Source organism: Eptesicus fuscus, chromosome 9 (genome assembly GCF_027574615.1).
Source record: "Eptesicus fuscus isolate TK198812 chromosome 9, DD_ASM_mEF_20220401, whole genome shotgun sequence".
In the NCBI taxonomy this organism is placed as follows: Eukaryota; Metazoa; Chordata; class Mammalia; order Chiroptera; family Vespertilionidae; genus Eptesicus; species Eptesicus fuscus.
In genome coordinates this window covers 9,132,437-9,160,290 of record NC_072481.1, presented here as the reverse complement: position 1 = coordinate 9,160,290, position 27,854 = coordinate 9,132,437, and the positions used below count along the sequence as shown (strand labels likewise).

At 41.4% G+C, this 27,854-nt stretch overlaps 1 protein-coding gene across 2 annotated transcripts in view; it reads left to right on the top strand.

Moving 5' to 3' along the window:
• The window catches only part of FBXO42 (F-box protein 42), an 83,561-nt gene that overhangs the window by 43,947 nt on the left and 11,760 nt on the right, over positions 1 to 27,854 (top strand). For both annotated transcript variants that reach the window (XM_008148172.3, XM_054720546.1), the window contains exon 4: positions 57 to 191. In XM_008148172.3, the coding sequence (XP_008146394.1) occupies positions 57 to 191 (135 nt within the window). The remainder of the gene's footprint in view (positions 1 to 56; positions 192 to 27,854) is intronic.

Below are 27,854 nucleotides of genomic sequence, written 5' to 3'. Positions count from 1 at the left end.
AAGGTATTAAAGGAGCCTCAAAATTAAACATCAGTTATTTATTGTTTTCTTTCTAGGTGCATGCTATTATGATGCTAATCAGTCTATGTATGTGTTCGGAGGCTGTACCCAAAGTAGCTGCAATGCTGCCTTCAATGACCTCTGGAGACTTGACCTGAATAGCAAAGAATGGATCCGACCTTTGGCTTCAGGTAAGAGATAAAATGCTCATCTTTCCCTTTGCATGGAAACTGCCCAATCCTTTTATTTTTTTCCCAATCCTCACCCAAAGATATCTTTCCATTGATTTTTATAAAGAAAGTGGAAGAGAGAGGGAAAGACAGAGAGAAATATCGATGTGAGAGAAACACATGGATTGGTTGCCTCCTGTACGGGCCTTGGCGAGGGCCCGGCCAGGGAGGAGCCTGCAACCTAGGTATGTGCCCTTAACCGGAATTGAACCTGGGACCCTTTGGTTCTATCCACTGAGCCAAACTGGCTAGGGCCACAATCCTTTTTGGTGTAGGTCTTAAGGGCAGGTTATTGGGGCTCCAGGTTCTTTGTCCAATATGCTATATAAATGCTAAGGGTAATATGCTTGTATAAAAACCTTTGAATTAAAAAAAAATTTATACTTTATCATTCATATTGGTGCCCTGCCAAAATTGTTATATACTACTGTGTGAATTCACTTGCATGGTTTTCTCAAGTACTTGTACAGGTGTAACATGCTCTTTGGTATGAAGTTGAAGCAGAAACACAGAGTCTTAAGAAGTGTAGTTGACTGACGGAAGCTATTGTCCCAGGGCTAAGATCTCTGAATATCTTTTGTTGTTTCCAGCTCAGATATTTGGGGAGTGTATGGAACATGCCTCTGCTGGTTACTCTTAACTCAAGAGTGTGGGAAGATTCCACACTAGATGCATTCCTGCATAGTCCCACTATGCCAAAATTCTGGCAGAAAGAAACGTGATTATTTCCTCCTTTTTTTTTTTTTAACCTAAACTTTCTTGGGGTAAAAACAAAAACATTGTTTTTTGCACTCATGAGGCATATCAGTTTGAAAAGGCATGGTTATAAGATTTGAGGGGCTGATGTAATAGAGAAATAGAGCCCACTGCGTATGAAGTATTCTGCTAGATTTGTTGGCAGGCTTTTCCCAAATATTCATTTGGCTTTTTTTTTTTTCTTCTTCTTCAGAAAAGGACTAACCAAAATAAGGTTTATTTTCTTTTTTTTTCCTCTGCAGTCTTTATTTTTTCTTTATTGATTAAGGTATTACATATGTGTCCTTACTCCCCCCCATTACCTCCCCACCCCCCACTCATGCCCTCACCCCCCTGGTGTCTTTGTCCATTGGTTAGGCTTATATGCATGCATACAAGTCCTTTGGTTGATCTCTCCCCCTTACCACACCTCTCCCCTACCTTCCCTCTGAGGTTTAACGGTCTGATCCATGTTTCTCTGTCTCTGGATCTGTTTTTGTTCATCAGTTTATGTTGTTGACTGGCTTATTTCACTTAGCATAATGCTCTCCAGTTCCATCCATGCTGTTGCAAATGATAAGAATTCCTTCTTTTTTACCGCAGTGTAGTATTCTATTGTGTAGTCATTTGGCTTTTCAAGTTTGGAATTAACTCCAGGGCTAAGGTGACTCAGGTTTTTCTTATGCACATTTCCTATTTATTTCAGCCTTGATTTACTACTTTGATTATTAAATGGGAGGCAACCTGGTGTATTAGAAAGGGCACTGGACTAAGAGTAAGGAGACATGAGGTTTTTTAAAATATATATTTTATGGATATTAGAGAGAGGGTAAAGGAGAGGGATAGAGAGATAAACACATTGATGAGAGAGAAACATCTGTTGGCTGCCCCTTGTATGCCCCCCACTGGGGGTCGAGCCCGCAACCTGGGTATGTGCCCTGACCAGGAATAAAAACAGCTACAATCTGCTTCCCCAAGCTTTGAGCTCCTATACCTACCCCCTGCAATAGTCAAATAGAGGAGGGAGGAGCACAGTGACAGTGGATACTTATAGGTGGGACTCAATGTTGTACAGATGAAGCTCTTTATTAAAAGTACTAGAGGCCTGGTGCATGAAATTTGTGCACAGGTAGGGTCCCTAGGCCTGGCCAGCGATCAGGGCTGATCTGTGAGGCGACTGGCTAGGCGATTGGGGGCCCCTTGCTGGCACCTGCCTTGGCTGGCCTGGCTCCGCCCACTTGATGGCCCCCCACCGCACCACCGGTCACCTCCCTCTGTGGGGTGACTGGCGGGGTGATCGGGGGACCTCCGCTGGCAACTGCCTTGGCTGGGGGCAACTCCTGCGTTGAGCGTCTGCCCCTGGTGATCAGTGTGCATCATAGCAACTGGTCATTCCACCGGTCATTCTGCCATTCGGTCGATTTGCATATTAGGCTTTTATTTTATAGGATTAGAAAGACGAGCAAGTGTTAATCTTTAAAAAATTTTGAGAGCTAGTACTATTTTAGGGCCCTCAGAAATTTGTATATTGGAAAGTTTCCTTTTTTAGCCCTTTGTCTCCTATTGCACTTAATACAATATTGATTAATATTTGGAATCACAGATTCTAAAATGTCGAGTCTGTTCAGCTTACCCAACTTATTGCATGTATTTGGTGTCCAGGCCCCAAAGTAGCTTTGATTGTTCCATTTGCAAAATGCTCATACTGCCTGTCTCCATTTTATAACCAAACTTTATACCTTTGATTATTTCACATAGGTGTAGCTCTTTTTGTAAAGTGGAGCTCTCTGATTTTGGGATCTTCATAACTGTTGCCAACTACTTTGCTTATTTTTCCTTATTTCTCCCTAATAGATAGAAATGAGTGGTGTGTTTTATCTTTCTCCCCTTCCTCCCCCCGACCCGCTCCAGTGCTTTTTTAACCTTTTGCACGCGGATGTCAACACGGTTAGCATTAGAATAAAGGAATCGAGAAAAAAGCAAGCGAGTGCAAAGGGTTAAGACTGTGTTTTGAGATTTCCAAGGTAGAAAGTATCAGAGAAATAACTGAATTTTTTAAAATACAGTGTTAGCCTGTTTCCTTTTATAAGTCATGTAAGCTCCTGAATGTTTAAAGTAATTTTCTAACAAAGTATCTCAAAGAATCTAGTTGCTATACCGCTCTAATCTACAATTAGAACCTAATTTTAGAGGGGAAAACTCGGATTTTTGCAATGTCTATACTTAAAAGCAAACAAACAATAGTTTCATAAAGAGCCCCTGAGATTCTCATTTAGACAGAAATCCCATGGGAAGATTGCCTGAGGAAATGTTTCTATATGCTGTCATGAGTCCCAGCCAAAATTACTTCCTAACTGAAACATCAGTGAGTCTTTCTGAATAAAACAGTGTTGATAGGTCCTGGTGTGCCTGAGTCACCCGTTTTAGTGCATGGAGGGTGGGTAGGGGAGTGTGCCTGAGGGAGGGTGCTACTCACCACCCTTTCGTGCCAGCTGTGAAGTCTTCCTCTAGCATTTGAGTATTTACAAGTGATGAGCATTTAAAGCAATAGCTTTAACAGTATTTAGTCTTCAAATATGTAGCTATTTGGGGAAGAGCATCAAACAAGCAGTGGAACAGTATGGGGTGGGAATCTTGATAGACATTGCTACTGTGCCAGGTACCTTTTTCATGTTTATGTGGTTATATTGTGAGTGGAGCATTCTTATTTGGTTGGTGTCTTACTTAGCTCAGGCTGCCATAACAAAATATCATACATAGACTGGTTGGTTTCAACAACAGAAATTTATTCTCAATTCTGGAAGCTAGGCGTCTTGAGATCAGGGTGCTGGTGAGGGCTGTCTTCCTGGCTTTCAGACACCTGCCTTCTTGCTCCATCCTCACATAGCAGAGAGAGTGTCCTGGTGTTTTTTCTTTTTTTTTAGTAAGAACACTGATCCCATCATGAGGGTCCCACCACTCGAGAGTTCACCTAAACCTAATTATTTCCCTAAAGTCCCATCTCCAGATGCCATTGCATTGGGATTAGGGCTTTCACATATGAATTTTGGGAGAGATATAGTTTGGTCCATAGCAGTTGGAATTAATGCAAGTTGCATTGAAACCTTGTCTTTATTAATTCCTTTTGAAATCATACACATGCTCCATCTGGAGGGTGATGAGTTTTGGAATGAGAGCTCTTAGAGCTGAGAGAGACCTTCATACAGCTATACTTCTCAGATATTTCCAAAGAGGCATCTATATCCTCCTGCCTTTTACACTTGCTATTGTGGTCCTTACCCACATGGAGCTTATATTACAGTGGGGAAGAAACAAAAAACAAGCAAATTGAGAAATTATTAAGGGAACAAACAAGGAATAAGATACAAAGAGGGGGAGAGCTACTTTAAACAGGAGGCAACATTTTTCACTGAGATCTGAAGGATGAAGAGTGGAGAAAAGTGAGAACAGCATGTGCAGAGACTCAGGGGCAGCAAAGAACCGGACATGCTGGAAGACCTGAAAGCAGGCCTTTGTAGATGTGGCATAATGATCAAGGAATAGAGTGGCACAGGTGGAGTTGATATGTAGACAGGAGCCAACTCACTCACAGACCAAGTTTTGTGAACATTTGAGATTTTAAACAGAGGAGCATTAGGACCCAACTAGGGTCCCTAGGCCTGACTGGCCATCAGGGCCGATCTTTGGGGTGACTGGCGGGGTGATTGCCCCCCCACCCCCGCTGGCACTTGCCTTGGCTGGCCTGGCGCCACCTGCTCACTGGCCCTGCCCCCCACCACTGCTGCCAGTCACCTCCCTCTGTGGGGCAACTGGCGGGTTGATCAAGGCCCCCCCCCCCACACACACACACCCGTTGGCACCCACCTTGGCTGGCCTGGGGCCTGCGGGCTGGGGCAGCTCCTGTGTTGAGCATCTGCCCCCTGGGTGGTCAGTATGCGTCATAGCGACCGGTCATTCCACTGTTCAGTCAATTTGCATGCTAGGCTTTTATTATATAGGATTTGCATTTTAAAGAACACTTTTGCGGAAGTAGATAAGAAAATAAAAGAGAACAGATAGGCTATCAAAATAGTACAGATGAGGACTGTGATGGCTTGGACTAGAGTCCTAGTAGAGGAGATAGAAGTGGATGAAATTGAGCTGAACTTCCATGTTAAAATTAATGTGACTTCTGCCCGGCCGGCATGGCTCAGTGGTTGAGCGTCGACCTAGGAACCAGGAGATCAGGGTTCGATTCCCGGTCAAGGGCACATGCCCGGGGTTGTGGGCTCGATCCCCAGTCGGGGGCGTGCAGGAGGCAGCCGATCCATGATTCTCTCTCCTCATAGATGTTTCTAACTCTCTCTCCCTCTCCCTTCCTCTCTGAAATCCATAAAAATATTTATTTAAAAATAAATAAATAAATAAAATTAATGTGACTTCTGTATAGATTGGATATGGGAGGGTGAGAGGGTCAAACCAGCTGACATATATTTCAGGTTTGTGCAGCTAAGTAGTTAGTGTTTGCTGATGTGGAGAATAAGTATTTGGAAGAAGTTTCATTTTTAAACATTTCAAACATTTAAGTGGTGGTATTAAGTCATTAGTTGTTTTGAGAGTTTGACATTTAAAACAGGGCTTGACTTCCCTTAAATGACAGCATAGTCTTTCCTTTGTTCAGTTAATTCTTCTCTCATCTTTCATTTGTTCATGAAGCAAATATTTATGGATTGCCTACTCTGAGCCTGGTATTGTTTTAGATGCCAGGGATACATGATTTAATAAAACAGACAATGGGGGGATGAGGACAAATATGTGATACCTTAATCAATAAAGAAATAAAAAAAAAGTAAAACAGACAAAAGTTCTACTTCTAATGGAGATTAAATTCAAATGAGGGAACACAGATATAAAAAAATGACAAATATAGTGCATGTGTGCGTGTGTGCATATCAGTGCCTTCCCTTTGCCTCGAAGATAACTGGAACCTGGGCCACAGGCAGGCCTGAAGGGCGGTCTCATTAACTCCATTTACCGTGGAGGAGGCAAGGTATACGGACTCTGTAAAGCCGCCTCCTACCACTTGCAAATAAATCATCACGAGCTCTAACGCTGTCCCTCCTGGAAGAGAGGGCACACATATGCAGGACGTGTAACTGATGGTGAGTGCGCCCTTATCACACACTTCCAGTTGGACCACTGCCGGCATTAGCGCTAATTAGTTATCTCACTCCTGCTCTCCCTTCCACTCTCTGTCTATGCATTTTTGCCCATGAATGACAAAGCCACTCGAGACTATTTAAGACCATTTTAGCCATGATTCTTGTATCAGATTAAGCAGAATAAACCAATCCCCTCTCCCCCAAAAAAGATAAATATGTAATAGAAAATGATTAATGCTATTGAATCAAAATTAGAGCATGGTAAGGAAGGCTCTAGAATGGGAGGTGGTTATATCTAGGGTGATCAGGGTAGACCTCATCGAGAAGGTGACGTTAGAACAAAGACTTGCTGGGTTCAAAAAATGAACCATGTAGATATCTAAGGAAATAACATTCCACACAGAGAGAATAACTAGTGCAAAGATCCAGAGGTGGGAGTGTGCTTGGGATAGTCAAGGGATCATGAGAAATCCAGTATGACTGGAACAGAGTGAACAAAGGAGAATATACTTTGAGAGGAGGTTTGGCAAATAATGAAGGGGAGGGTTGCATCCATGTAAGCCTTTCTGGCCATTGTAAAGGCAAGAGTGAAATGGCTGGTCATTTGGGTTTCTGAGAAGACTGTGTAAGAGGGCAAGTGTGGAAATGAGGAGATGAATTAAGAAGTGGCATCAGTAATCTAGACGAGAAATGAGAAATGATGGTGACTTGGACTGGTATGTTAACAAAAAGATAAAAACTGGATTGATTGGCTAGAGCCAATGGGATTTGCCCACGGTTTGGATGTGGAGTGAGAAAGAGAAAGAGAGGAGATGCCCTAGCCAGTTTGACTCAGTGGATAGAGCTTCGGCCTGCAGATGGACAGGTCCCAGGTTCAATTCTGGTCAAGAGCACATGCCTGGGTTGTGGGCTCGATCCCCAGTAGGGGACATGCAGGAGGCATCCAATTAGTGATTCTCTCTCATCTCTCTCTCCCTCTCCCTACCTCTCTGAAATCAATAAAAATATATTTTTAAATAAAAGGAAGATAGGAGTCAAGGATGGCTCTGAGGCGCTAGCTGGTGTGGCTCAGTTGGTTGGGCAGCGTCCTGTGCACTGGACATCCTGAAAGAATGCTGGTTCAATTCCTGGTCAGGGCACATACCCGGGTTTCAGGCTCAATCCCTGGTAAGGGTCATGCAGGAGACAACCAATTGATGTTTCTCTCAAAAAAAAAAATTTTTTTTTTAAATGATCTTTTTTTTTTTAAAAGGATGGCTCTAAGGATCTTTTGTCTGGGCATTTGAATGGAATTTCCATTAACTGAACGAAGTAAGACTGTGGGTGGTCAAGGTTGTCCACCCACAGGAGAGAGGAGAAGTTCAGTTTGAGACATGTTAACTTGGAAATGCACGTTGTGTCTGGAGTTCCAGGGAGATGTGCAGGTTAGAGACATTTGCCTAGATAGCCAAGAGGGAGTCATTAGCGTCTAGATGAATTTAAAGCCATGAGACTGGATGAGATTAAGAGAGTGAGTGAAGAAGAGGAGGTTAAGTCTGGGAGACTCCAGCATTTGGAGATCAGGGAGGAAATAGTAAAAGACTAGAAGAGGAACACCAGAGAGGAAGGAGAAAACCAGGAGAATGTGGTGTCTTGGAAGCCACCATACTTGAAAGTATTTTCTGGAGAGGAAGAAATAATCAACCATGTCAAGAGGTCAAGTTATATGAGGACCGAGAATTGACCTTGAATTTAATAGAGTATTTTTAAAAATATTTTTTATTGATTTCAAAGAGGAAGGGAGAGGGATAGAGAGATAGAAACATCAATGATGAGAGAGAATCATTGATTGGCTGCCTCTTGCACGCTCCCTACTGGGGGGATCGAGCCCGCAACCCAGGCATGTGCCCTTGGCCAGAATCGAACCTGGGACCCTTTAGTCCTCAGGCCTCCACTCTATCCACTGAGCCAAACCAGCTAGGGCTAATTGAATATTTTCAAGAGTGACAAGAAAGAAAGCCTGTTTGGAATGGTTATAAAAGAATGGGAAGAGTCCTGGCTGGTGTGACTTAGTTGGTTGGGCATTGTCCCATGCACCAGGAGGTTGCCAGTTCAATTCCCGATCAAGGGCACATACCCAGGTTGCAGGCTCAATCCCTGGTAGGGGGCATGCAGGAGGCAGCCAATTGATGTTGTGCTCTCACATCAATTTTTATCTCTCTCCCTTCCCCTTCCTCTCTCTCTAAAAATCAACAATTTTTTTTTTTTAAAGAATGGGAAGAGAGGAGTTGAAGACAGTAGTATAAACAATACATTAATTTTTTTGAAGAGTTTTGCTATAAAGGAGAGCTGAGAAATGAGATGCTAAGTAGAGATGGATGTAGGATTAACAGGTTGTTTTTGTGTGTGTTTTTAAGATGGCAGGTTATAAAGCATATTTATATACTGTTGGGAATGATTTGGATTGAAAGGAAGAATTGTTAGAGCAGTGTCCTTGAGTAGTGAGCAGGGCAGAATCTACTATACAAGTGGAGGAGTTGGCCATAGATGGGAACATTTACCGTTTATCCAAAGGAACAAGAAAGGAAAAGCATATGATTACTGTATGCTGGTGAATGGCTAAATGTGGGAGCTGGTGGCAGTTCTCTACTGATTGCTTTATCACTCAAAAAAAAAAAAAAGAAAGAAAGAAAGGGTGGGACAGAACAGAAGCCGTTGGAAATCCTGGCCAGTGCTTATGAATGTACAATTGTGTACATTGTAGTCTTTGCCAGGTGGTTCTAGGAAATTGAGTGTTTCCCCTTCCGGTATTATCCTAAGGTAACACCTTAGTGCTTAATCAGTTAGTTTGACTCAGTCTGTGGTCAATTCCCAGATCAAATGAGCAGTTCTTGGGATAGGTATTTCAAAAGACTAATGTTTAAACCACTCTTTCTAAAATGCTCTTTATTCAAACCAACGCTAATTTTGGCATCTGTTTAATATGTAATATCATAAGTCACAGCCTTTTTTTTTTTTTTTTTTTTTTTTTTTTTTTATTTTTATTTTTTATTTTTTTATTTTATTTTTTTCTTTTTTTAATTTCTTTATTGATTAAGGTGTCACAGCCTTTTTTGGTAGCTTTAAATCAAGATAAAGTTTTCAAGTAGAAGTTCTTACACTTAGAATTAGAGTGGTGGTCTGATCAAAACTTCTTAAATATCAGCCCACACCCATTTCAGTTAGGAGAGTCTATAAATATTGGGAGAGTCTATAAATGGTAGGTCAAGATTTAAAGCTCAGCCTGTCATCTCGGTTAACTAGTCCTGGAGCACAGTTGATTTTCCCACCACATTCTCCCCATAGAATCCTCTTTCCCAAGGATTTCTTTTTTTTTCTTTCGAGTTTCTTCTCTTTCAGTCACACATGCAATTCCAAGCGATGGCTTGTGGTTCAGGCCCTTTGTTTTAGAATAAACACACTCAAGGAGAGAGATACACAAACTAGATGCTTGTTCCAGTCTTGGCCTACCCACTCCTGAACTACTTGCTTCTGAACCTAATCACTTCTTCATTTTCTGGGCCTCGATTTCCTTCTCTGTAAAAAGAGGAAGAGACAAGACCACTGTTCTAAAAACCACATAGCAGATCACTTTTCTCCAAATCACTGGGAAGCTTGCTTAAAATATACAGAGTGAGGCAAAAGTAGGTTTACAGTTGTTAATATGGAAAATAATACAATAATTCTATATAATAAAGAGCTAATATGCAAATGGTCATCACACCCTCACACCATCATGGCTCAGACACTCAACACTGGGGAGAGAGGAATGGGGACCAGCCAGGCACAAATGAACTTGCGAGAGAGGAATGGGGACCAGCCAGGCTGTGGCCCAGGAGAGGGACAAGCCGCCCGCCCCGCGGTCCTGGGCACCTGCGGCTGCAGCCCGGGCGAAGCCACCTGCCCGCCCACAGTCCCCTGTGGCTGCGGTCAGCCCGGGTGAAGCCAGCCTGGGACCTGGGCACCTGCGGCTGCAGCCCGGGCGAAGCCACCTGCCCGCCCACAGTCCCCTGTGGCTGCAGTCAGCCCGGGTGCCTGCGGTTGGCCAGAGGGAGGGAAGCCCAGGTCCCGGGTGCCTGCGACTGGCCGGAAGAGGGAATCCTGGGTCCCGGGTGTGGGGCAAGGCAGAGGTGGTTAGGGACGATCAGGCAGGCAGAGTTTTCCCTGTTGTTAACATCTAATCTTAATAGTGCATTTGTGACAGTTAATGAACCAATATTGATGCTTTATTATTAATTAAAGTTCATACTTTATTCAGATTTCCTTTTTTTTTTTTTTTTTTAATCTAATGTCCTTTTTCTGTTCCAAGATCCCATCCAGGATATATTACACTTAGTCTTCGTGTCTCCTTAATTTTTCTCTTGGCTGTGACAGTAGTTCAGACTTCCTTGTTTGATGGTCTTGATAGTTTCAAGGAGTACTGTCAGATATATTTTGGACTGTCATTCAGTTTGGGTTTGTCTGATGTTTTCTTGTGGTTAGACTAGAATTACAAGTTTTGGGGAGGAAGACCATGGAGGTAAAGTGCCCTTCTCGTCGCATCATATCAAGGGTACATACTGTCCACACGACTTATCCCTGTTGTTAACTTTGATCACCTGACTGAGATAGTATTTATTAGATTTCTCCACTGTAAAATTACTCCCCCTCCTCCTTTTAAAATTCTTTCCTGTAGTGCATTTTTCTTTCTTTTCCTGTGATTTCCTTTTCTTTGTTTGTAGTTGCCCTTGTTCCTTTATATTCCATTGAATTTGGGGGAACAACTAAGCTCTCTGGCCAGTATGTCTACCATCAGAGTCAGGAAAGGATATTGAGCAGGAAGTATGTCATCTGAAGTAACCTTTTCATAGCTTAGAGAATTTTTAAACATCGATATGGCTTGCCTCTTAAAATTTTTTGGTGGGGAGCAGGATGTTGAAGACAACATATCTTTTATTTTTAAATAGGTTTTTTATTGATTTCAGAGAGAGAAGAAGGGAGAGGGAGAGAGAGAAGAAGAGAAATATCGATGTGAGGTAGAAACATCGATCAGCTGCCTCCACACACACCCTGACCAGGGATCCAGCCCCAAACCTGGGCATGTGTCCCAACCAGGAATCCAACCAGTGACCTTTCAGTGCACAGGACGGCATTCAACCAACTGAGCCACATAGGCCAGAGCAGACAACATATCTCTTGTATTATGACCTAACACAATCAGGATCTTTCTAGCTATACTGAATAAGAAGCTCTAATGGAAATAATTTTGTTCCTTTAAGACTATTCCCTATAAGAATAATCACATCTTCCAAAATCACTGAGTAAATCCTTTAGAAAAGCTAGTTTACTTTTGGAGTCGGGAGCAGGAAAAAATATTGGTTATATTGAATGTCTGTAGGAAAGCCAGGACATCCTTAGCAGCTGGAAAGTGCTAGAACTGTCCAGAGATAACTGCTCACAGTATCATTGTTTTTCTGACTGTGTAAATCTACCTTAAAAATGATGCATGTAGGGCTCTTGGATCCATGGATGAAGCTTTCTGTTCTGTGTCTAGTGAAAAAACTTAGTCTTTGGTTCTCTACTGCCCTCTTTGAGCCTTGGGTTATGGCATCAGGAAATATCAAAACAAATAAGTCTGGAACTGATACCTGGCACCAGATATAACCAGAACAGCCCACAGGAGAGTCTTTTCTGGGAAAGATCACCTACTTCTTCCCTTGGCTTAGGTCCCAGGTGTCAATGCTGTCATTGAAATAGTTGCATGTGGAATTTTTTAGAATAATGTATTAGTATATTCATAATCATTAGATTCTGTTTTACATTAAAGGACTTTATACATTTTTTTAAATTACCATTATATGCAAATATGTTATGAGAATGCCAGGTCTCTGGAGATGCGGGAGAAGTGGATGCTTATCAACTGGTAAAGACTGAACCATGTAACCAGAGGATATACTTGCCTTTCAAATACACTGTAAGCTTCTATTCTCTGTTCTAAAAGCAGATTATTGAGCTCACTGTTTTTGTGTGTGTGTGTGTGTGTGTGTTTTTTTAATATTTTATTGATTTTTTTACAGAGAAGGGAGAGGGACAGAGAGTTAGAAACATCGATGAGAGAGAAACATCGATCAGCTGCCTCCTGCACACCTCCTACGGGGGATGTGCCCACAACCAAGGTACATGCCCTTGACTGGAATCGAACCTGGGACCTTTCAGTCCACAGGGCGACGCTCTATCCACTGAGCCAAACCAGTTATGGCAGAGCTCACTGTTTTAATATTTTTGTGAATGTGAAAGCCAATTAATCCTACCTTACGGGTCTTTTCTTGATTATCAAATATATTGATTACCAAAATATACTAAAATCTGACCTTAGCCTTTTCTCTCCATGTTGAAAATCCAGCATCCTTTAACTTTTATTCATTTGGTCCAACTCATGAGCCTTTTCTACCCTTTCTTAAAACCCTTTAAACCTTTTCTTATTTGGGACAGAAATCTAGAGTGTCGCTGAGAATAAGCAGTGATTCTCCTTAGAATTCTGAGCCTTCATTTCTTACATTGTGATCCTGTCTGCCTACCATCTCGACAAGCAATTTTCGGTTGCTCTCAGACTATGTAGTGTCTCTGTTTATTCTCAGATATCCACATAATCGCCCCGACAGCACTTTGTGTTTTATGACTACAATAAACTTCATTTTGCTTGATGCTCTATCCCTGTATATCTCCATTGCACAGATATATTAACTTTATTTTATGTTTGAATGAAATTGTAGAAATCTAATCCTATATGGGAGAATGCAAAAGAAGTTAGAAGTCATTTCTAACTTCTGCTTTCCCATGAATGACTGTTGGTTCCCAGGATACTCAGCAGTGCCATGTACCCACTTAGGCCTAGAGCACATTGATTTTTATTCTCTATATAATCAAGATCAGGCCAATTGCTCAAGTTTTCTAGCTCTTGTGAATTTGAGGAGATTTTGTAAAGAGTCTACAGGGTGTTTTTTTCTAGGTGGGTGAGAATTATGATTGGTCATTTATTTACTTAAAAATATTAACTTGAATTCTGGGAGGCTTCTTTGTCTTTTCAAATCTCAGTAGCTACCTTTCATTTCTTCTTTGGGAGATGAACTCTTGAACTATGCTTTAATTGATTATACTTTTCAAAAAAAGCAGTGCCCTGGTAATTTCCTCTTTTTCATAGTTCTCTCGAAGTGATTATGAGTTATGGATTTTATATCTTGGCTTTTACACTGTGTTCTTTTTTGCCTTCTCTCCCATTTTAGTAAGCTTTATGAAATCCATAGCCCAATCTTGAAATGTTGCTAACTGTTTGATTTACATTTATGAGTTACAGGGTGGGTACATTTTAAGTGAGTATTGTGTTCTTGAAGACCTCACATAATGAATTTTAATTCTGACGTTGGTTTGCTGCTATTTCTGTTTACTGGTGAAAGTATGTATACATATGTATACAGCCATGTGATCATCACCTAGATCGGGTGGGAGAGCATCCGGTCCGTGAGCCATATAAGGCCCAAGAAGTCATTTGGTCTGGCCCTGCCAAGACATCAGGGGTGAATTAATTAAATGGTTGACCAAATATAGCAGGCTGATTTTTAAGCTAATAATTTTGTATGGCCCACAAATGATGTTATAAATATCCAAATAACCATTGGCAGAAAAAAGGTGCCCCACCCCTGACCTAGATCAAGATACAAAATACTTTTATCACCTCAAAAAGTTCTCTCATGCCCCTCTGCTGCTAATACCATTCTCCACAGAGGTAACCGCTATTCTGACTTCTAACAGATTTTTTTTTTTTTGAGATTCATCTTGTTTTTTGTTGTTGTTGTTTTGAGATTCATCTGTCAGTAGTTAAATGCTATGAGTGTTCCACAGTGTGATTATACCACTTTATTTTTACACCATTCTCCTATTGATGGGTACTTGGGTTATATAAGTTTGTTTGTGGACATAAGCACTCATTTCTTACTTAAGACTTACTTGTCAACCTGAAGAAATATTCTAGATGTAAGTATCCCTGCGATTTCTCCATTCACTTAGTTCTGTTCTAGTAGGAAGATCTGAGATTTGGGGAGGAAAGACTATTTGGCTAATAATTAAAAATACTACTCATTATTCAAGAACCCCATGACCTAAAGTGATGGTAGGACTATGTTGTGAGAGAGAAGGAGGCTAGTTAGTAATACCATTACGAGCATGATTTTTGTGCCAGGCAAACACAGGTTTGCATCCAGATCTCTGTTGCTTAGTAACTGGGTGCCTTTGGATTATTTAACATCTCATTTGTGTCACCTTTAGGGTAGAGATGATAATACCAACCTTTCATAATTTTTGTTCAGATTATATACAATACAGTACTCAGATGGAGAGGGATGTAGAAAATGAAGTACTAGACAAGGAATGGAGAGTGGTCATAGTTATCCTATAGTTCTCAAAGCTTAAAAAGTGACGGCATTCATTGCTTTGTTTATTCATTTTCATGTCTTTATTTATTGAATGTTTATGCCCAGTGCTGTTATAGGTACTAGAGATACAGGTATGAACAAGAAGCAGGGTCTACCGGGGGAGACAGAATAAACAGATAAATCAATACAAAGAAAATATAAAGAACTAAGAAGAAAATAACTAGTAATGCAAGAGAGTAGATGGGATGTTTAAAATAAGTTATAAAATATGCATAGAGCCAGGACTTATAATTAAAAGGAAATCTGATTTGTGAGGAGAAAAGTAGCAAGCTAACAATTAGGATTCTGTTAACAATTTGTTATAATTTATTTTTAAGGCTGATTGTTTTTATTAAGATTATATATTTGATGAAAATAACTATGAAGTATTTGAATCTCCATCTACATTATTTTATTTTCCTAGAAGGAAGACACCCAATTGCCCAGATACCACTTACATATGCTAATCTCTATGAACAAGGCATAAGATGTTACTTAGGTGGCTAAATTCTTTGTTGTATTAGCTTCTTCCAGATCCATGGGCCAGGTCCTGGTTAATCTCCTTTATGAGTTGGTGATTTCTCCTTGTCTCCTCTAGCCCTATGCAATCCTGGAACAGCCTGGATCTGTGGTGGTCTCGGGAGATGTGAATGAGCGCAGAGCCAGTGGGTTCCCCTAGGAAAGGAAGGAATCCTTCTTGTTTGTTTATAAAGTTCAGATCCTGGGATTTTTCCAGAATACATGCTTTTCTAAGGTGGGTACACATTCTCTCCTGCTGGAGAGAAGAGTGGGAAAATTTGCATAGCACAAATCTGGGTAAACTTTCGATACTTTGGGGGAGAGAATAAATAAGATTATGCCATATTTCAGTTTGGCTCTCTCCCGCCTAACTACGATTTTCCTGTTTTGACACCAGGCCAGACACTGTATGACTAGCAGCATTGTTTTCACTTCTAAACAGAACCACTTACAAGGAGTACCCTCCCTCCCACTTAGAACTGCAATTAACAATTTATCAGATTAAACTGAGACTCTGGACCTCCTCTCCTTCCCCAGAAATTGAATCAAAAGTCTACTTGAAATGGTAACAAAGAACTATTACTAGTTTTCATGTTAATTTTTAGCTGATAAGTGCTACCCTGTTCATCAAACGCCCTTGGGTCTGTTGGGTGGGTTTGTTTAGAAGTGAAAACAATGCCAATAGGTAATTTCTTTTGTCCCTGCCTGTGGCATATATAGTTATATAGGATCTAAAATTTTCTCATGCCCATTATAAAAGTTCCTCTTGTTTTGGATATTCTGTTAAAGACCCAGGGAGTGATGTTTATAAAGATGTGGGTATAATTTTAATAATAAAAATATGTGCCCTAGCCGAAACCGGTTTGGCTCAGTGGATAGAGCGTCAGCCTGCGGACTCAGGGTCCCAGGTTCGATTCCGGTCAAGGGCATGTACCTTGGTTGCGGGCACATCCCCAGTAGGGGGTGTGCAAGAGGCAGCTGATCGATGTTTCTCTCTCATCGATGTTTCTAACTCTCTATCCCTCTCTCCCTCTCTGTAAAAAATCAATAAAATATATATTTTTTTAAAAAGTGCCCTGGAGCCTGGGATCCCTTTGTTTTATATCAGTGAATTGTTTTGATATCAACCAGTAAATTTCTGGCCATGTTACAACAGAGGAATAAAATAAGCAAAAAAGAAGAGTGTGGATCAATTAAACTTTCGAAGTGTTTAACCTTTCCCCTGCTGAAAGGCCCACTGATGCCTCCAGTGTAGGTTGTGATTAACTGGAACCAGTTATCATCCCAACTCATGAGGGTTTTAACCATTTGCTTCCATGAGTTAGTTCATTCAATTCAGTAAACTTTTTCAGAAAAAGTAGTTCCTGTTCTCTAGCATAGTACATATAATCTTACTGGGAGACTCTAACTAGATAATTTCAACACTGTGCTAAATGCTAATTGAGGTAGACACAGGATGTCCCCTCCCCATCCACTCCTCTCCCTAGGAAGGCCTTTAGCCCCACTTGGAAAGAGATGGTGCTGGCAGAGATCCTGAAAAGAGCCATGTCTATGCAGAATGACTTAGTTCTTTTGATTCCAGTACCATGTCCTTGGTGACTAACTTAAATCCCTATTTTAGGCTGAGTTAAAAGAACACACTTGATTAGAACCAAGTCTTAGAGAGCTGTAGTTAGAGGTTCTGTAGTGACTTTGCCAAAGAATAACTTTATATTTGCCTCCTACTTTCCTTCTTTACAATAAGCATATTTTTGTATCTTCTGTGGGCATCTATCTAAATGCAAAGACTTACTGTAATTATTATTGGCCATATTGACATTAACATGGAAGTATTTTCAACATCAGAAGAGAAATTGATACCTGTTCCAGATAGAACCCCAGTGGTCCTGGCTGCCTACTTTGGAGACCATTCTGAATAGTTAATAATTATTTGTCTTCAAGATGTTTACACCCCAAGAAGGTTCTTTTATACTCATGAACTGTGATGTGTTCTCAGTTTCTTTTTACCTCCTTATTCCTCAAATCAGAAAATAGTGAAACACGCTTTTCTTGTTTCCATTACAAAGTGTTACCTATAAAATTAAAAGTTTATAGCTATGTAAGCAGTTAAATGTTAACTCCAGTAGTTTAAGGAAAAACTAAAGGGTCTCTTGCCTCCTAAGTTGTGCCAGCATGTCCTCTTGTGCCCTCTAGGTTTTCTGATTCAGATGCTAATGTGGTATTCTGGGAAGTGCCTCTCCAAATTATTCTTCTCCTGACCTCTGAACTCTTGCTATCAAGGTCAGTCTCTTCACTCACCACTATAATGACAGCTCTATCTAGCCCAAGGCTCGATAAACTTCCCAAGACCCAGCTTGGGTCCTATCAGCAAAAGTAATCTTTCCCCCCAGCTCTCTCCCTGCACACACCAAATCAAGGCTCCTCACTGGTACAGGAAAGTACCCACACAAAAGAAACTGTGAGGTAAGGTTGTTGGTTAATCTGATCTGTCTGGTCTCATTTTGCCCTCAAGGCCAGTTTTGTGTGGGAAGGACTAGTGTAGTACATATGGAGTGAATGCCTGTCAGTGGACCTACCCTGAGAAAGTCAGTACGTGTGAAGGTTGTTAATATGAAATGGAGAGTATGAACTGAAGCATCAGTACCGTTACTCATTCTTTAATGTCCCCTTTGGCATCATTACTATAACATAATTTGAAAGCATTCAGGGAAAAATTTTTGACTGCCGGTTAAGAAGCAATTTAGACCATGCTCCCTATAAAAGGAAAAACACACACAAAAACATTCCAGAATTTCATGAGAGAAGTGGAGATGTTTTTGTTCAGTACCTTTCTTCTGCACTCATTGGCACGCTAGTGAGTCCCACAGTTAAATTTTTCATGCTCATAATTTTCTTGTTTTCAAACTTTACCTCTTATAAGTCCCTAATTCCTAGTTTTAAATCTTTCTATTTTCAGAGTCACTTATGTTGTTGTATGTAAGTCTTAAAGTGATTTGCCAGAAAGCCAGTAGGTGGAACACATTTTAAAATTTATTTTGTAGAGTGTGGGTTCAGTGACATGTAGATGAGGCCAACCAGGGAAATGTTTGTAGATTGAAAATGTTAAAGTAGTTCCTTTCAGCGCCCCTTTAATCACAGCATTTGTCAAGGAAAACTGACCTTGAATCCTCATCCTTACTCTGCTATCAAAATAAAGGGTTCTTTTATATAATCATATGCAACGTGGATGCACAGAATAAATTAAGGATAGATTCAGGATTAAGAAGAATCATCTACCCCTAGCTGGTTTGGCTCAGTGGTTAGAGCATCGACCTGCGGACCTAAGGGTCCCGGATTTTATTCTGGTCAAGGGCCCTGGTTGGGGCTTGTGCAGAAGGCAACCAATCAATGTGTTTTTCTCACATCAATACTTCTCTCTGCCTTTCCCTCTCTCTAAAAACCAATGGAAAAATATCCTCAGGTAAGGATTAAAAAAAAAAGAATCAACTAAACTTGGATATAAGGCAAAAGGATGACTGAATGTCTTTAAGTCCTATTGGAGCATTGTCAAGGATTATTTAACTCTCTACAATATGGTTTTTAAAGTCTAGTCCCTTAACATCAATCACCTGGGAGCTTGTAGAAATGCAATCTTTGACCCCACCCCTTCCTCCTAAATAGGAAACTCAGAAGGGTGTCCCAGCAGTCTGTTGTAACTAGACCTCCAACTACTTCTGATGTAGCTAAAGTTTAAGAACTACAGCTGTAGGGGAATGTAACTATTCTATATAATAAAAGGCTAATATGCAATTCGACCGAACAGTGCAACGACTGGTTGCTGTGACACACAGTGGGAGCGCCGCTCAGCCAGAAGCTGGGCTCATAGCTGGCGAGCACAGCAGCCACGGCAGTGCTAAGGATGAGCTGTCAGTCGGACATCCCTGAGGGCTCCCGGACTGCTAGAGGGCACAGGCTGGGCTGAGGGACACCTTCCCCCCACCCATGCACAAATTTTGTGCACTGGGTCTCTAGTTACTTATAACATATTAATAATAAATTAATGATATTAATAAATAAAGATCATAGTCTGGAGATATAAAAATAATTTTTAGTCACAGATAAAATACATTCCCCAATGAAAACATGTTCTTGTTTTATCTTGTGTCAAACAGTTGAGCTACTCTTCTAGCCCTAGGTTCTGAATGAATAGAAACTGCAATTGTGGGGAAATGGCAGAAACCAAACCAGAATTAGAATTGCTTCACTGTTTTGCCATCTTCTTTGCAAAAGTAAACAAGAATGCCTTGTAATTCTACCACTGTCTTTTGCATGTGAAACTTGCTTCTGATTCATAGGAATCTTGGGAAACATCTGAACCAATTAGCAATTTTAGGGAATGCTAGTTCAGTGCATAGAGTGCCTATCTGATCATCCAGTTTCCCACAGTTGCCTTTTTGGCTTGTGCCTTGTTTTGAATTTGCTCCATTGATCATATCTGCTGTGTTGATTAGGAGGCCTTTGCTATGTTTGGGGAATAAAACCTGTGAGGAGAACATTGGCTCTGGAGGAACAGGCTTGAGTAACATGTCTGTCCGATTTTGATATAGGCACATTTTGTCCTGTGGTGCTTGGTGAGAAGCTACATGGGAGCAACACTCCACTTTTGTGATACAACGATATTTAGACTTTGTGTAGAGGCCCAGTAGCCTCATTATTTTGAAAGCAGGCCAAGAAATGTCCTAATGAGTGTAAACCTTAATTTGTAAATTTTCTTGAGGGGAGGGTGTTTATTTCATGTCACCATGATGATGATGGGCCTTTTAACTATGGAAGGTCTGCTGTTATCAGAGTACCCTATATTGTGCAAGATTTTCAGTAAATCAATCAGTCTCTAATGTAGTAGTGGGGTGTGTTTTAATAATAATTTGTTAAACAACTGCATGACATCATTTTAGCTACCATATGGAATGAGCTGCATGCACATAGATGCAATTCTTCAAACTTCAGGGCCTGACGTTTTATCCAGGGCTATTCCATATCTAAGTTAGTTGTTTCCCTTGTCTAAAGATGTATAGTCATGTGGGTTTTATTTTAGAAAGTTTATTAGTAATTAGAACTTTAAAACAATGAATAAAAGTATATAATTGAACATGAATTTTCTTGTATTTCTACCCCCCCCCCCCCCCCCCGCAAAAAAAAAAAAAAAATCTAGTAAAGATTTCTTGTTTGCTTTCCAGAACTCCATTTGGCTAAAGAAGCTATTTAAGATATAGAAGTTGCTAAAGTTCTCTGACCTCACCATAAATTTAATTGTTTTGATCTGGACCTTGCATTAAGATAATTAATTGGAAGGTGCCCTGGCTGGTGTGGGTCAGTTGGTTGAGCATTGTCCCATGCACTGAGAAGTCACCGGTTGGATTCCTGGTCAGGCCACATGCCCAGGTTTCGGGCTTAATCCCCAGTAGGGGGCGTGCAGGAGGCAGCCAATCGACATTTCTATCTCATTGATGTTTCTCTCTTTCCCTTTCTCTCTCTAAAAATTAATAAAAACATATATATTTTTAAAAAGGTAATTGGAAGGGGAATTAAAGCCCCTCTGCTTTAAACAAATTTAAAATATAAAATATGTAGATTTTTGGAAATAATAAAAGTAGAGACTCTTTATGAAGGCCTCACACTATTGGCTCTGAAAGTATTAAGAATTTAAAAGTATCTAATTTGCAACAAATAATGAAATATTATGTGCATAATTGGGTCATAGAAAATTTGATATACCCATGTCTGTGACCTCTTAATTCTCAACTACTGTATGTTACATGGTGAGGTTGTATGTTGAATTCTGTGTCCTCTCTCCCCCCTGCTTCATTTGTTCTTGTATGGTAGTTTTTCCCTACATGCCTTACAAATTGAGGTGGAGGAGAATGAGTAAATTAACTTTTAGTACAACCCTCCTTAGTTGTGGAGATATTTAAGTAAGATACTGAAATTAAAGCTTCTATTTGTGACGTAAAACAGACCTTGAAAGTGCTGGATGAAGGAGTTCTCCCACTCCTTGGGATAAGTAGAGGGAGAGATTTTGGCTTTCTACAATATAAAGATACTGAGACGTCATTTTGGAAAGCCCTTACCTAAGATCATCCTTCAGCATTGATTTATCATGGTCACTGGCCCCGGCTTACCTTTCCTTGGGTGAGTCCAGAGAACAAGTAAAGGGTGCTGTAGTAGAGATAGAGTGTGACCCAGAGCCTGGCGGAGAAAAAGAGGTCATAAGAATAGCCTTGTATTCCATGTATTTATCTCTCTGTCTATTCTAGATCTGTAGCTTACCTAGTTAAGATTTAGGAAAGAGCTGCTCTTTCAACTTTAAAGCACTCATACCTTCTAAGGTATCTGACTTGTTTGTGGCAACTACTCAAAATGAATATATCTGTATGCATGAAGAGCAGTCTGGTATAAAGGTTAAGAGAATGAGTTTTAAATCCAGAGAAAATGGATTGGAATTCTGGCCCCGCTACTTACTAGTTCTGTGACCTTGGGCAAGTTATTTAAAGGAGCTTTGCTTCAGTATTCTCATCTGTAAAATGGGAATAAAGTTGGAGTTTGGGAAGGGTTAAATTAGTTAATACATATAAAGCACTTAGAAAAGTGCCTAGTGTATAGTAAATGCTCAATAAATGTTGTCATTATCATTAGTGCAGTAGCAGTAGTAGCAGTAATTGTAATGTCTCTTAGAAGTTAAATTACCCACTCATCTCTACCACCTTCCCCATTTCCTGTAAACATGGGCACAGTTTATCAAGTTAAAATCCTTTGTCTAAAGTAGCTCTGTCCAGTAGAACTTTATGTAATGACTAGAGGCCCAGTGCACGAAATTCGTGCACGGGTATGTGTGTCCCTCAGCCCAGCCTGCACCCTCTCCAATCTGGGACCCCTCGAGGGCACTCGGACATCCCTCTCACAATCCAGGACTGCTGGATCCCAACTGCTCGCCTGCCTGCCTTCCTGATTGCCCCTAACCGCTTCTGCCTGCCAGCCTGATCACCCCCTAACCACTCCCCTGCCAGCCTGATTGATGCCTAACTGCTCCCCTGCCAGCCCGTTTGCCCCTAACTACCCTCCCCCTGCAGACCTGGTCACCCCTAACTGCCCTCCCCTGCAGGCTTGATCACCCCCAATTGCCCTCCCTTGCAGGCCTGGTCCCTCCCTACTGCCCTCCCCTGCTGGCCTGATTGCCCACAACTGCCCTCCCTTGCAGACCTGGTCCCTCCCAACTGCCCTCCCCTGCTGGCCAACTTGTGGCAGCCATCTTGTGTCCACATGGGGGCAGCCATCTTATATGTTGGAGTGACAGTCAATTTGCATATTATTCTTTTATTATATAGGTTAGAGGCCTGGTGCACAGGTTGGGGCCGGCTGGTTTGCCCTGAAGGGTGTCCCGGATCAGGGTGGGGGTTCCCTTGGGGCGTGGGGCGGCCTGGGAGAGGGGCCTTTGGTGGTTTGCAGGCTGGCCACGCTCCCTAGTGACCCAAGCGGAGGCCCTGGTATCTGGGATTTATTTATCTTCTATAATTGAAACTTTGTAGCCTTCAGCAGAGCCAAGCCTCCTGCTCGCTCCATGGCCACAGCCATTTTTGTTGGGATTTATTTATCTTCTATAATTGAAACTTTGTAGCCTTAAGCAGAGGCCAAGGCAGGCCAGGGCAGGTGGAAAGCTTGGCTTCCTCCATTGCCGGGGAAACCCAAGCCTCCTGCTCTCTCCGTGGCCGTAGCCATCTTGGTTGAGTTAATTTGCATACACGCTCCTTATTGGCTTGTGGGTGTGGCGGAAGTATGGTCAATTTGCATATTACTCTTTTATTAGATAGGATGGCAGTATTCTATATCTGTGCTTTCCAATTCGATAGCCACTAACGTGTGGTTAATGTTGACTATATTGGATGGTGCAGGTCTAATATATAGTAGTATTTTCAGTTGTTTGATTATACATATTATTATGTTTTACCAACACTTTATATTAATTAAAAATACATATAATATTTTTTATTTATTTCAGAGAGGAAGGGAGAGGGAGAGAAATAGAAACATGAAAGATGAGAATCATTGATTGGCTGCCTCTTGCACGCCCCCTACTGGGGATCAAGCCTGCAACCTGAGCATGTGCCCTGAACAGGAATTGAACCATGACCTCCTGGTCCATAGGTCAATGCTCAACCACTGAGCCAGGCTGGCTGGGCCCAACACTCTTTTTAATTCTATGATTGGTTTTTTCCCCTTAAGAGGTAAGTATTCTTATACTACATGTGTAATGTCTTTGAACCCAGAACTGGTAAATATTGATTTGCTTTGCCACATAAAGTATTGATATTTTAAAAAAATATATGTTTTGTTAATTTTATAGAAAGAGAAAGGGAGAAGGAGAGAGAGAGAAATATTGATGAGAGAGAGTCATCGATTAGTTGCCTCCTGCATGCCCAACAGAGATAGAGCCCAAAACCTAGGCATATGCCCTCACTAGGAATTGAACTGTTGACCTCTTGGTGCATGGCATGATGCTCAACCAACTGAACCACATTGGCCAGGCATTGATCATTTATTTTATTTTTATTTTTATAGCAAAGATGGAAATTTATTGAAGAACAAGTACAGATTCCCACGTGGGGAGGGGGAAAGAGTCCCACTGAGTCCCCTTTTTTTTTTTTTTTTTTTTTTTTAATATATTTTATTGATTTATTACAGTGAGGAAGAGAGAGGGATAGAGAGTTAGAAACATCGATGAGAGAGAAACATCGACCAGCTGCCTCCTGCACACCCCCTACTGGGGATGTGCCCGCAACCAAGGTACATGCCCTTGACCGGAATCGAACCTGGGACCTTTCAGTCCGCAGGCCGACGCTCTATCCACTGAGCCAAACCGGTTTCGGCCTGAGTCCCCTTTTACTACAATTTACAAAGGCTGCAGTTTTTTGTGCCTCAATATCCCCTTTGAGTGGTCACTATTCCCCTTTGATTTGGTCACTATAGCAACTCCTGAGCTCAAGTCTCACGTATGTGAGGTTCCCTCCTTCTTCTCTCTTATTGTTCTCCTACTCCCTCTGGGCTTTCTTCCTCCCTTTATTTTATAAAGGCTTCTTTTCCCTTATTGTTCTCCTTTTACCTCTGGGCTTTCTTCCTCCCTTTATTTTATCAATGTGTACCTTTTGCTACTTCCAGCTCCCTTTTCATATGGAAATGTAACTTCTGCCGCTCCCAGCTCCCTTGTCTTTTGCAACTCTGTAGCCCTGTGTTTTTTTCCATGGACCCCTTAATTCCTAAAATTTTCTAAACCTGCCTATTTCACCCCTAAACATTCCTTTCAGTCCCCCCTTCCAATTAGGAAACCCCAACTGCTGTTGGGGACAGGGGACACCTGTCTGGCTTCTTCCTACTGACAACTGGGTCGTCATTTGGGGGCAGCAGTCAGGGTCCTATCGGAAGTGGGCGATCTAAGGGTCCACGGAAGATGGATGTAGCAGCCTCCATCTGCGGTTCCATGTGGAGGACCATTTGTAGCTTTAGGGCTTCTAGATGGGAGGATATGAAACATACCAAAGGTTAAATAGGCAATGGTTAAAGATGAGTAATAAAAACAGTATAAACCAAGGTCAGAAGGGGAGCTAGCTAATAGGGATGGTATTATATCTTTAACTGGTGCCCAGACCTCTGGGGCAAGAGATTGTGAGGCCCTTTTCTTTAGCCAAGCTGAAGAAAACTTCTTTGCAGCAAAAAGTGTTATTCATGGTACAGACTTTCCCCTGTTCATTCGAGGGCTTCTCTTCGAGTAAGGACCATGTCCTGGTCAGTATTCTCAGAAATTTGAGAAGTGGTCCTGATTTGATTGGTGGTAGTGGTAGTATAAGCTATCCTATAGACTAAGATTCAGCACATTTTACTCTGAGAGGGATGTGGAATATCTATACTAATAAAAGGGTAATATGCTAATTAGGGTGGATGTCTTCCAGACGTTCATCCAGACAAAGGCACAGCGACTCGAGACCCGGGGCTCATGGCAGCCATGGACTCAGGCAGCTGTGAGCCCCGGTGGCTCTGAGGCCTGGGGCTCAGGCAGCTGTGAGCCCCAGCGGCTGTGAGACCCGGGACTCAGGCCTCGCAGCTGCTGTGAGACCCGGGACTCAGGCCTCGCAGCTGCTGTGGCCAGCAGTGGCAGCAGCAGCAGGGTGATGGAGCTGGCGCCTTCCCCTGATCAGCCCGGTCACCTCCCGCAGAGGGAGGTCAGACTGCAGCTTAGGATATCCCCTGAGGGCTCCTGGACTGTGAGAGGGGGCAGGCTGGGCTGAGGGACCCCCCCCCCTCCACTGCATGAATTTTCGTGCACCAGGCCTCTAATATATATATATATATATATATAAAATCTCCAATTGAGATTATTTGACCCTGAGTTGGGCTGCTTATAACATACTTAGTAGTTAGCAATTTGGGGAGCCAGTATAGCTGAGAAATTTGCTATACCAGGGAAACAGGAAGGAGTTATAAGTAGGAGCATCTTATGGTTTTTCTGGGTGCCAGCAAGGGCAGAGAAGTCTCCTCCAGGTACCAGCCTAGGGTTCTAGTGACACTTATGAAAAGACAGAATAACTATTAGAAAAATGAAAACAGTGTTTATCTTGGAATATCAGAGTATGTTACTTATCTGGCACTTGATGACTCTCTCGGATTCTTTAGAAAGAAAAGTTTCACATCCTTAGAGGCTCATATGAGTAGGAATCCGGTGATTTAGTTGATGGCAGTGCAGCTTCGTCCACCTCCTGTGCTGGCATTCAAGGCTTACTCGAGACAGATGGATGTAGGAGTTGATGCTGCTGACCTGTTGGGAGACTTAAAGCCAGTGCGTGTAAAGGGGCCTTTTGGGCTGATTAAAGGCCTGCCCAAATAGATGAGGGCTCTCCTGAAAACCCGCTGATCATTTATTTTAAAAGGTGTTACAGGAAACACCTAGCACACATGAAAAGAGCAAATCCAAACTAGTCTTACGTTAACCATTGGTTTTTGTTTCCACATCACATTTGATGTATTTTATTTACGTTCCTGGGACTTGGGGTAAGCTCCCTTTCATATCACCTACTGCCAGTTACAATTTTATTTCTGTTATAATTCTTGAGCTAAGTAAATTATTCTGCCAGGAATACTCTAAGCATATACTAGTAATTAAATATGTCCAGTTCTTTTCTTTTCTCATAAACTGTGCCATGTAGATGGCCATACTGTCAGATGTCTATGACTAATTGACCTGGTATTAACTTGATATTAATTTGCTTTAATAACAATTACAGTACTAAGCACTGTTATAAATGCATTCCATGATTTAACTCATTTAATCTTCATAACCACTCTATGAGGCAAATACTGTCCTTTCTTTCCATTTTATAGATACACAAACTGAGGCAGAGAGAGATTTGGTAACTGGCCTGAGTTTCACAGTTAGTTATGTAGCAGGGTTGGGATCTGACCCCAGGCAGGCCAGTGTTAGCACCTGTGGTCTTAACCATAGTTCCTTATGTTAAACCTTTGGTGCTAATTGTATTTTGGAATTCAGAATTTTTCTATTTTAGAATTGGAATATGATACATATGCCTTTTTAATACTTCTGGTGGAGTCTGTAACAGCACCCTATTTCAAACTTACTAATATTTCTGCATCAACATATAATGAATACTCAAACTGAGTAGATTCAATAGACTATCCGTAGCCTCTTCATTTCAGGTCAAGTTTATTGTCACCAAATGAATTTTGAATAAGGGATTGAGAAGCTACTCTGCTCATACAGAGGCCTTCTTCAAATGGAGTGACTTTAGGTAAGGTGCAGGAAAAGAGAGTTGCATTGAATTTATATTTCTCATTTTAAACAACTGAAATAGCTTTGTTTTGCCCCATCACAATGAGCAACTATCACTTTTTGCAAATTCAGCCAGTACAGAAAGGCTTTTATAAAGAAAGTGAAAGTCACCCATAATCTTAACATTCAGAGAGATCAACTATTTATAAGCCTTCTAGACTTTCTTTATGTGTAATGAACACCTAGGAAAATAGATTGTTTTTAATGGGCTCAATTTGCCTAGATTAAAATTCCTTCTCTGACACTCATTGGATGTGTGGCCTGAGGAAAGTAACCACTCTGTGCCTCAGTTTATTTATCCAATCAGTGGAGGTTGTAATGGTGCCTGCCTCCTAGGGGTTTTGAAAGGATTAAGTGGATTAATTGTGTGTAAAGCACTAGGAACTGTGCCAGAAGCATAGTGCCCATCAGCTGTTAGCTGTGATTATTCCATGTTTTGTCACTTGCTCCTTTTAGTTTTTACTTAATAGAGCATGGGCATTATTCTAAGACAGATATAGAGAGCCACATAATATTTTTAATTGTCACATAATATTATTTTATATGGATATTCCTTGATCTATTTAAACACTGCAAATGAACACCCTTGTATCTAATTCTTTTTTTATTTGTCAAGCTATCTCATTAGATTAATTTCTAGAAATTAAATTGCTGATTTAAAGCACATGCACGCCAAAACCGGTTTGGCTCAGTGGATAGAATGTCGGCCTGCGGATTCAAGGGTCCCAGGTTCGATTCTGGTCAAGGGCATGTACCTTGGTTGTGGGCACATCCCCAGTAGGGGGTGTGCAAGAGGCAGCTGATCGATGTTTCTCTCTCATTGATGTTTCTAGCTCTCTATCCCTCTCTCTTCCTCTCTGTAAAAAATATATATTTTTTAAATAAAGCACATGCA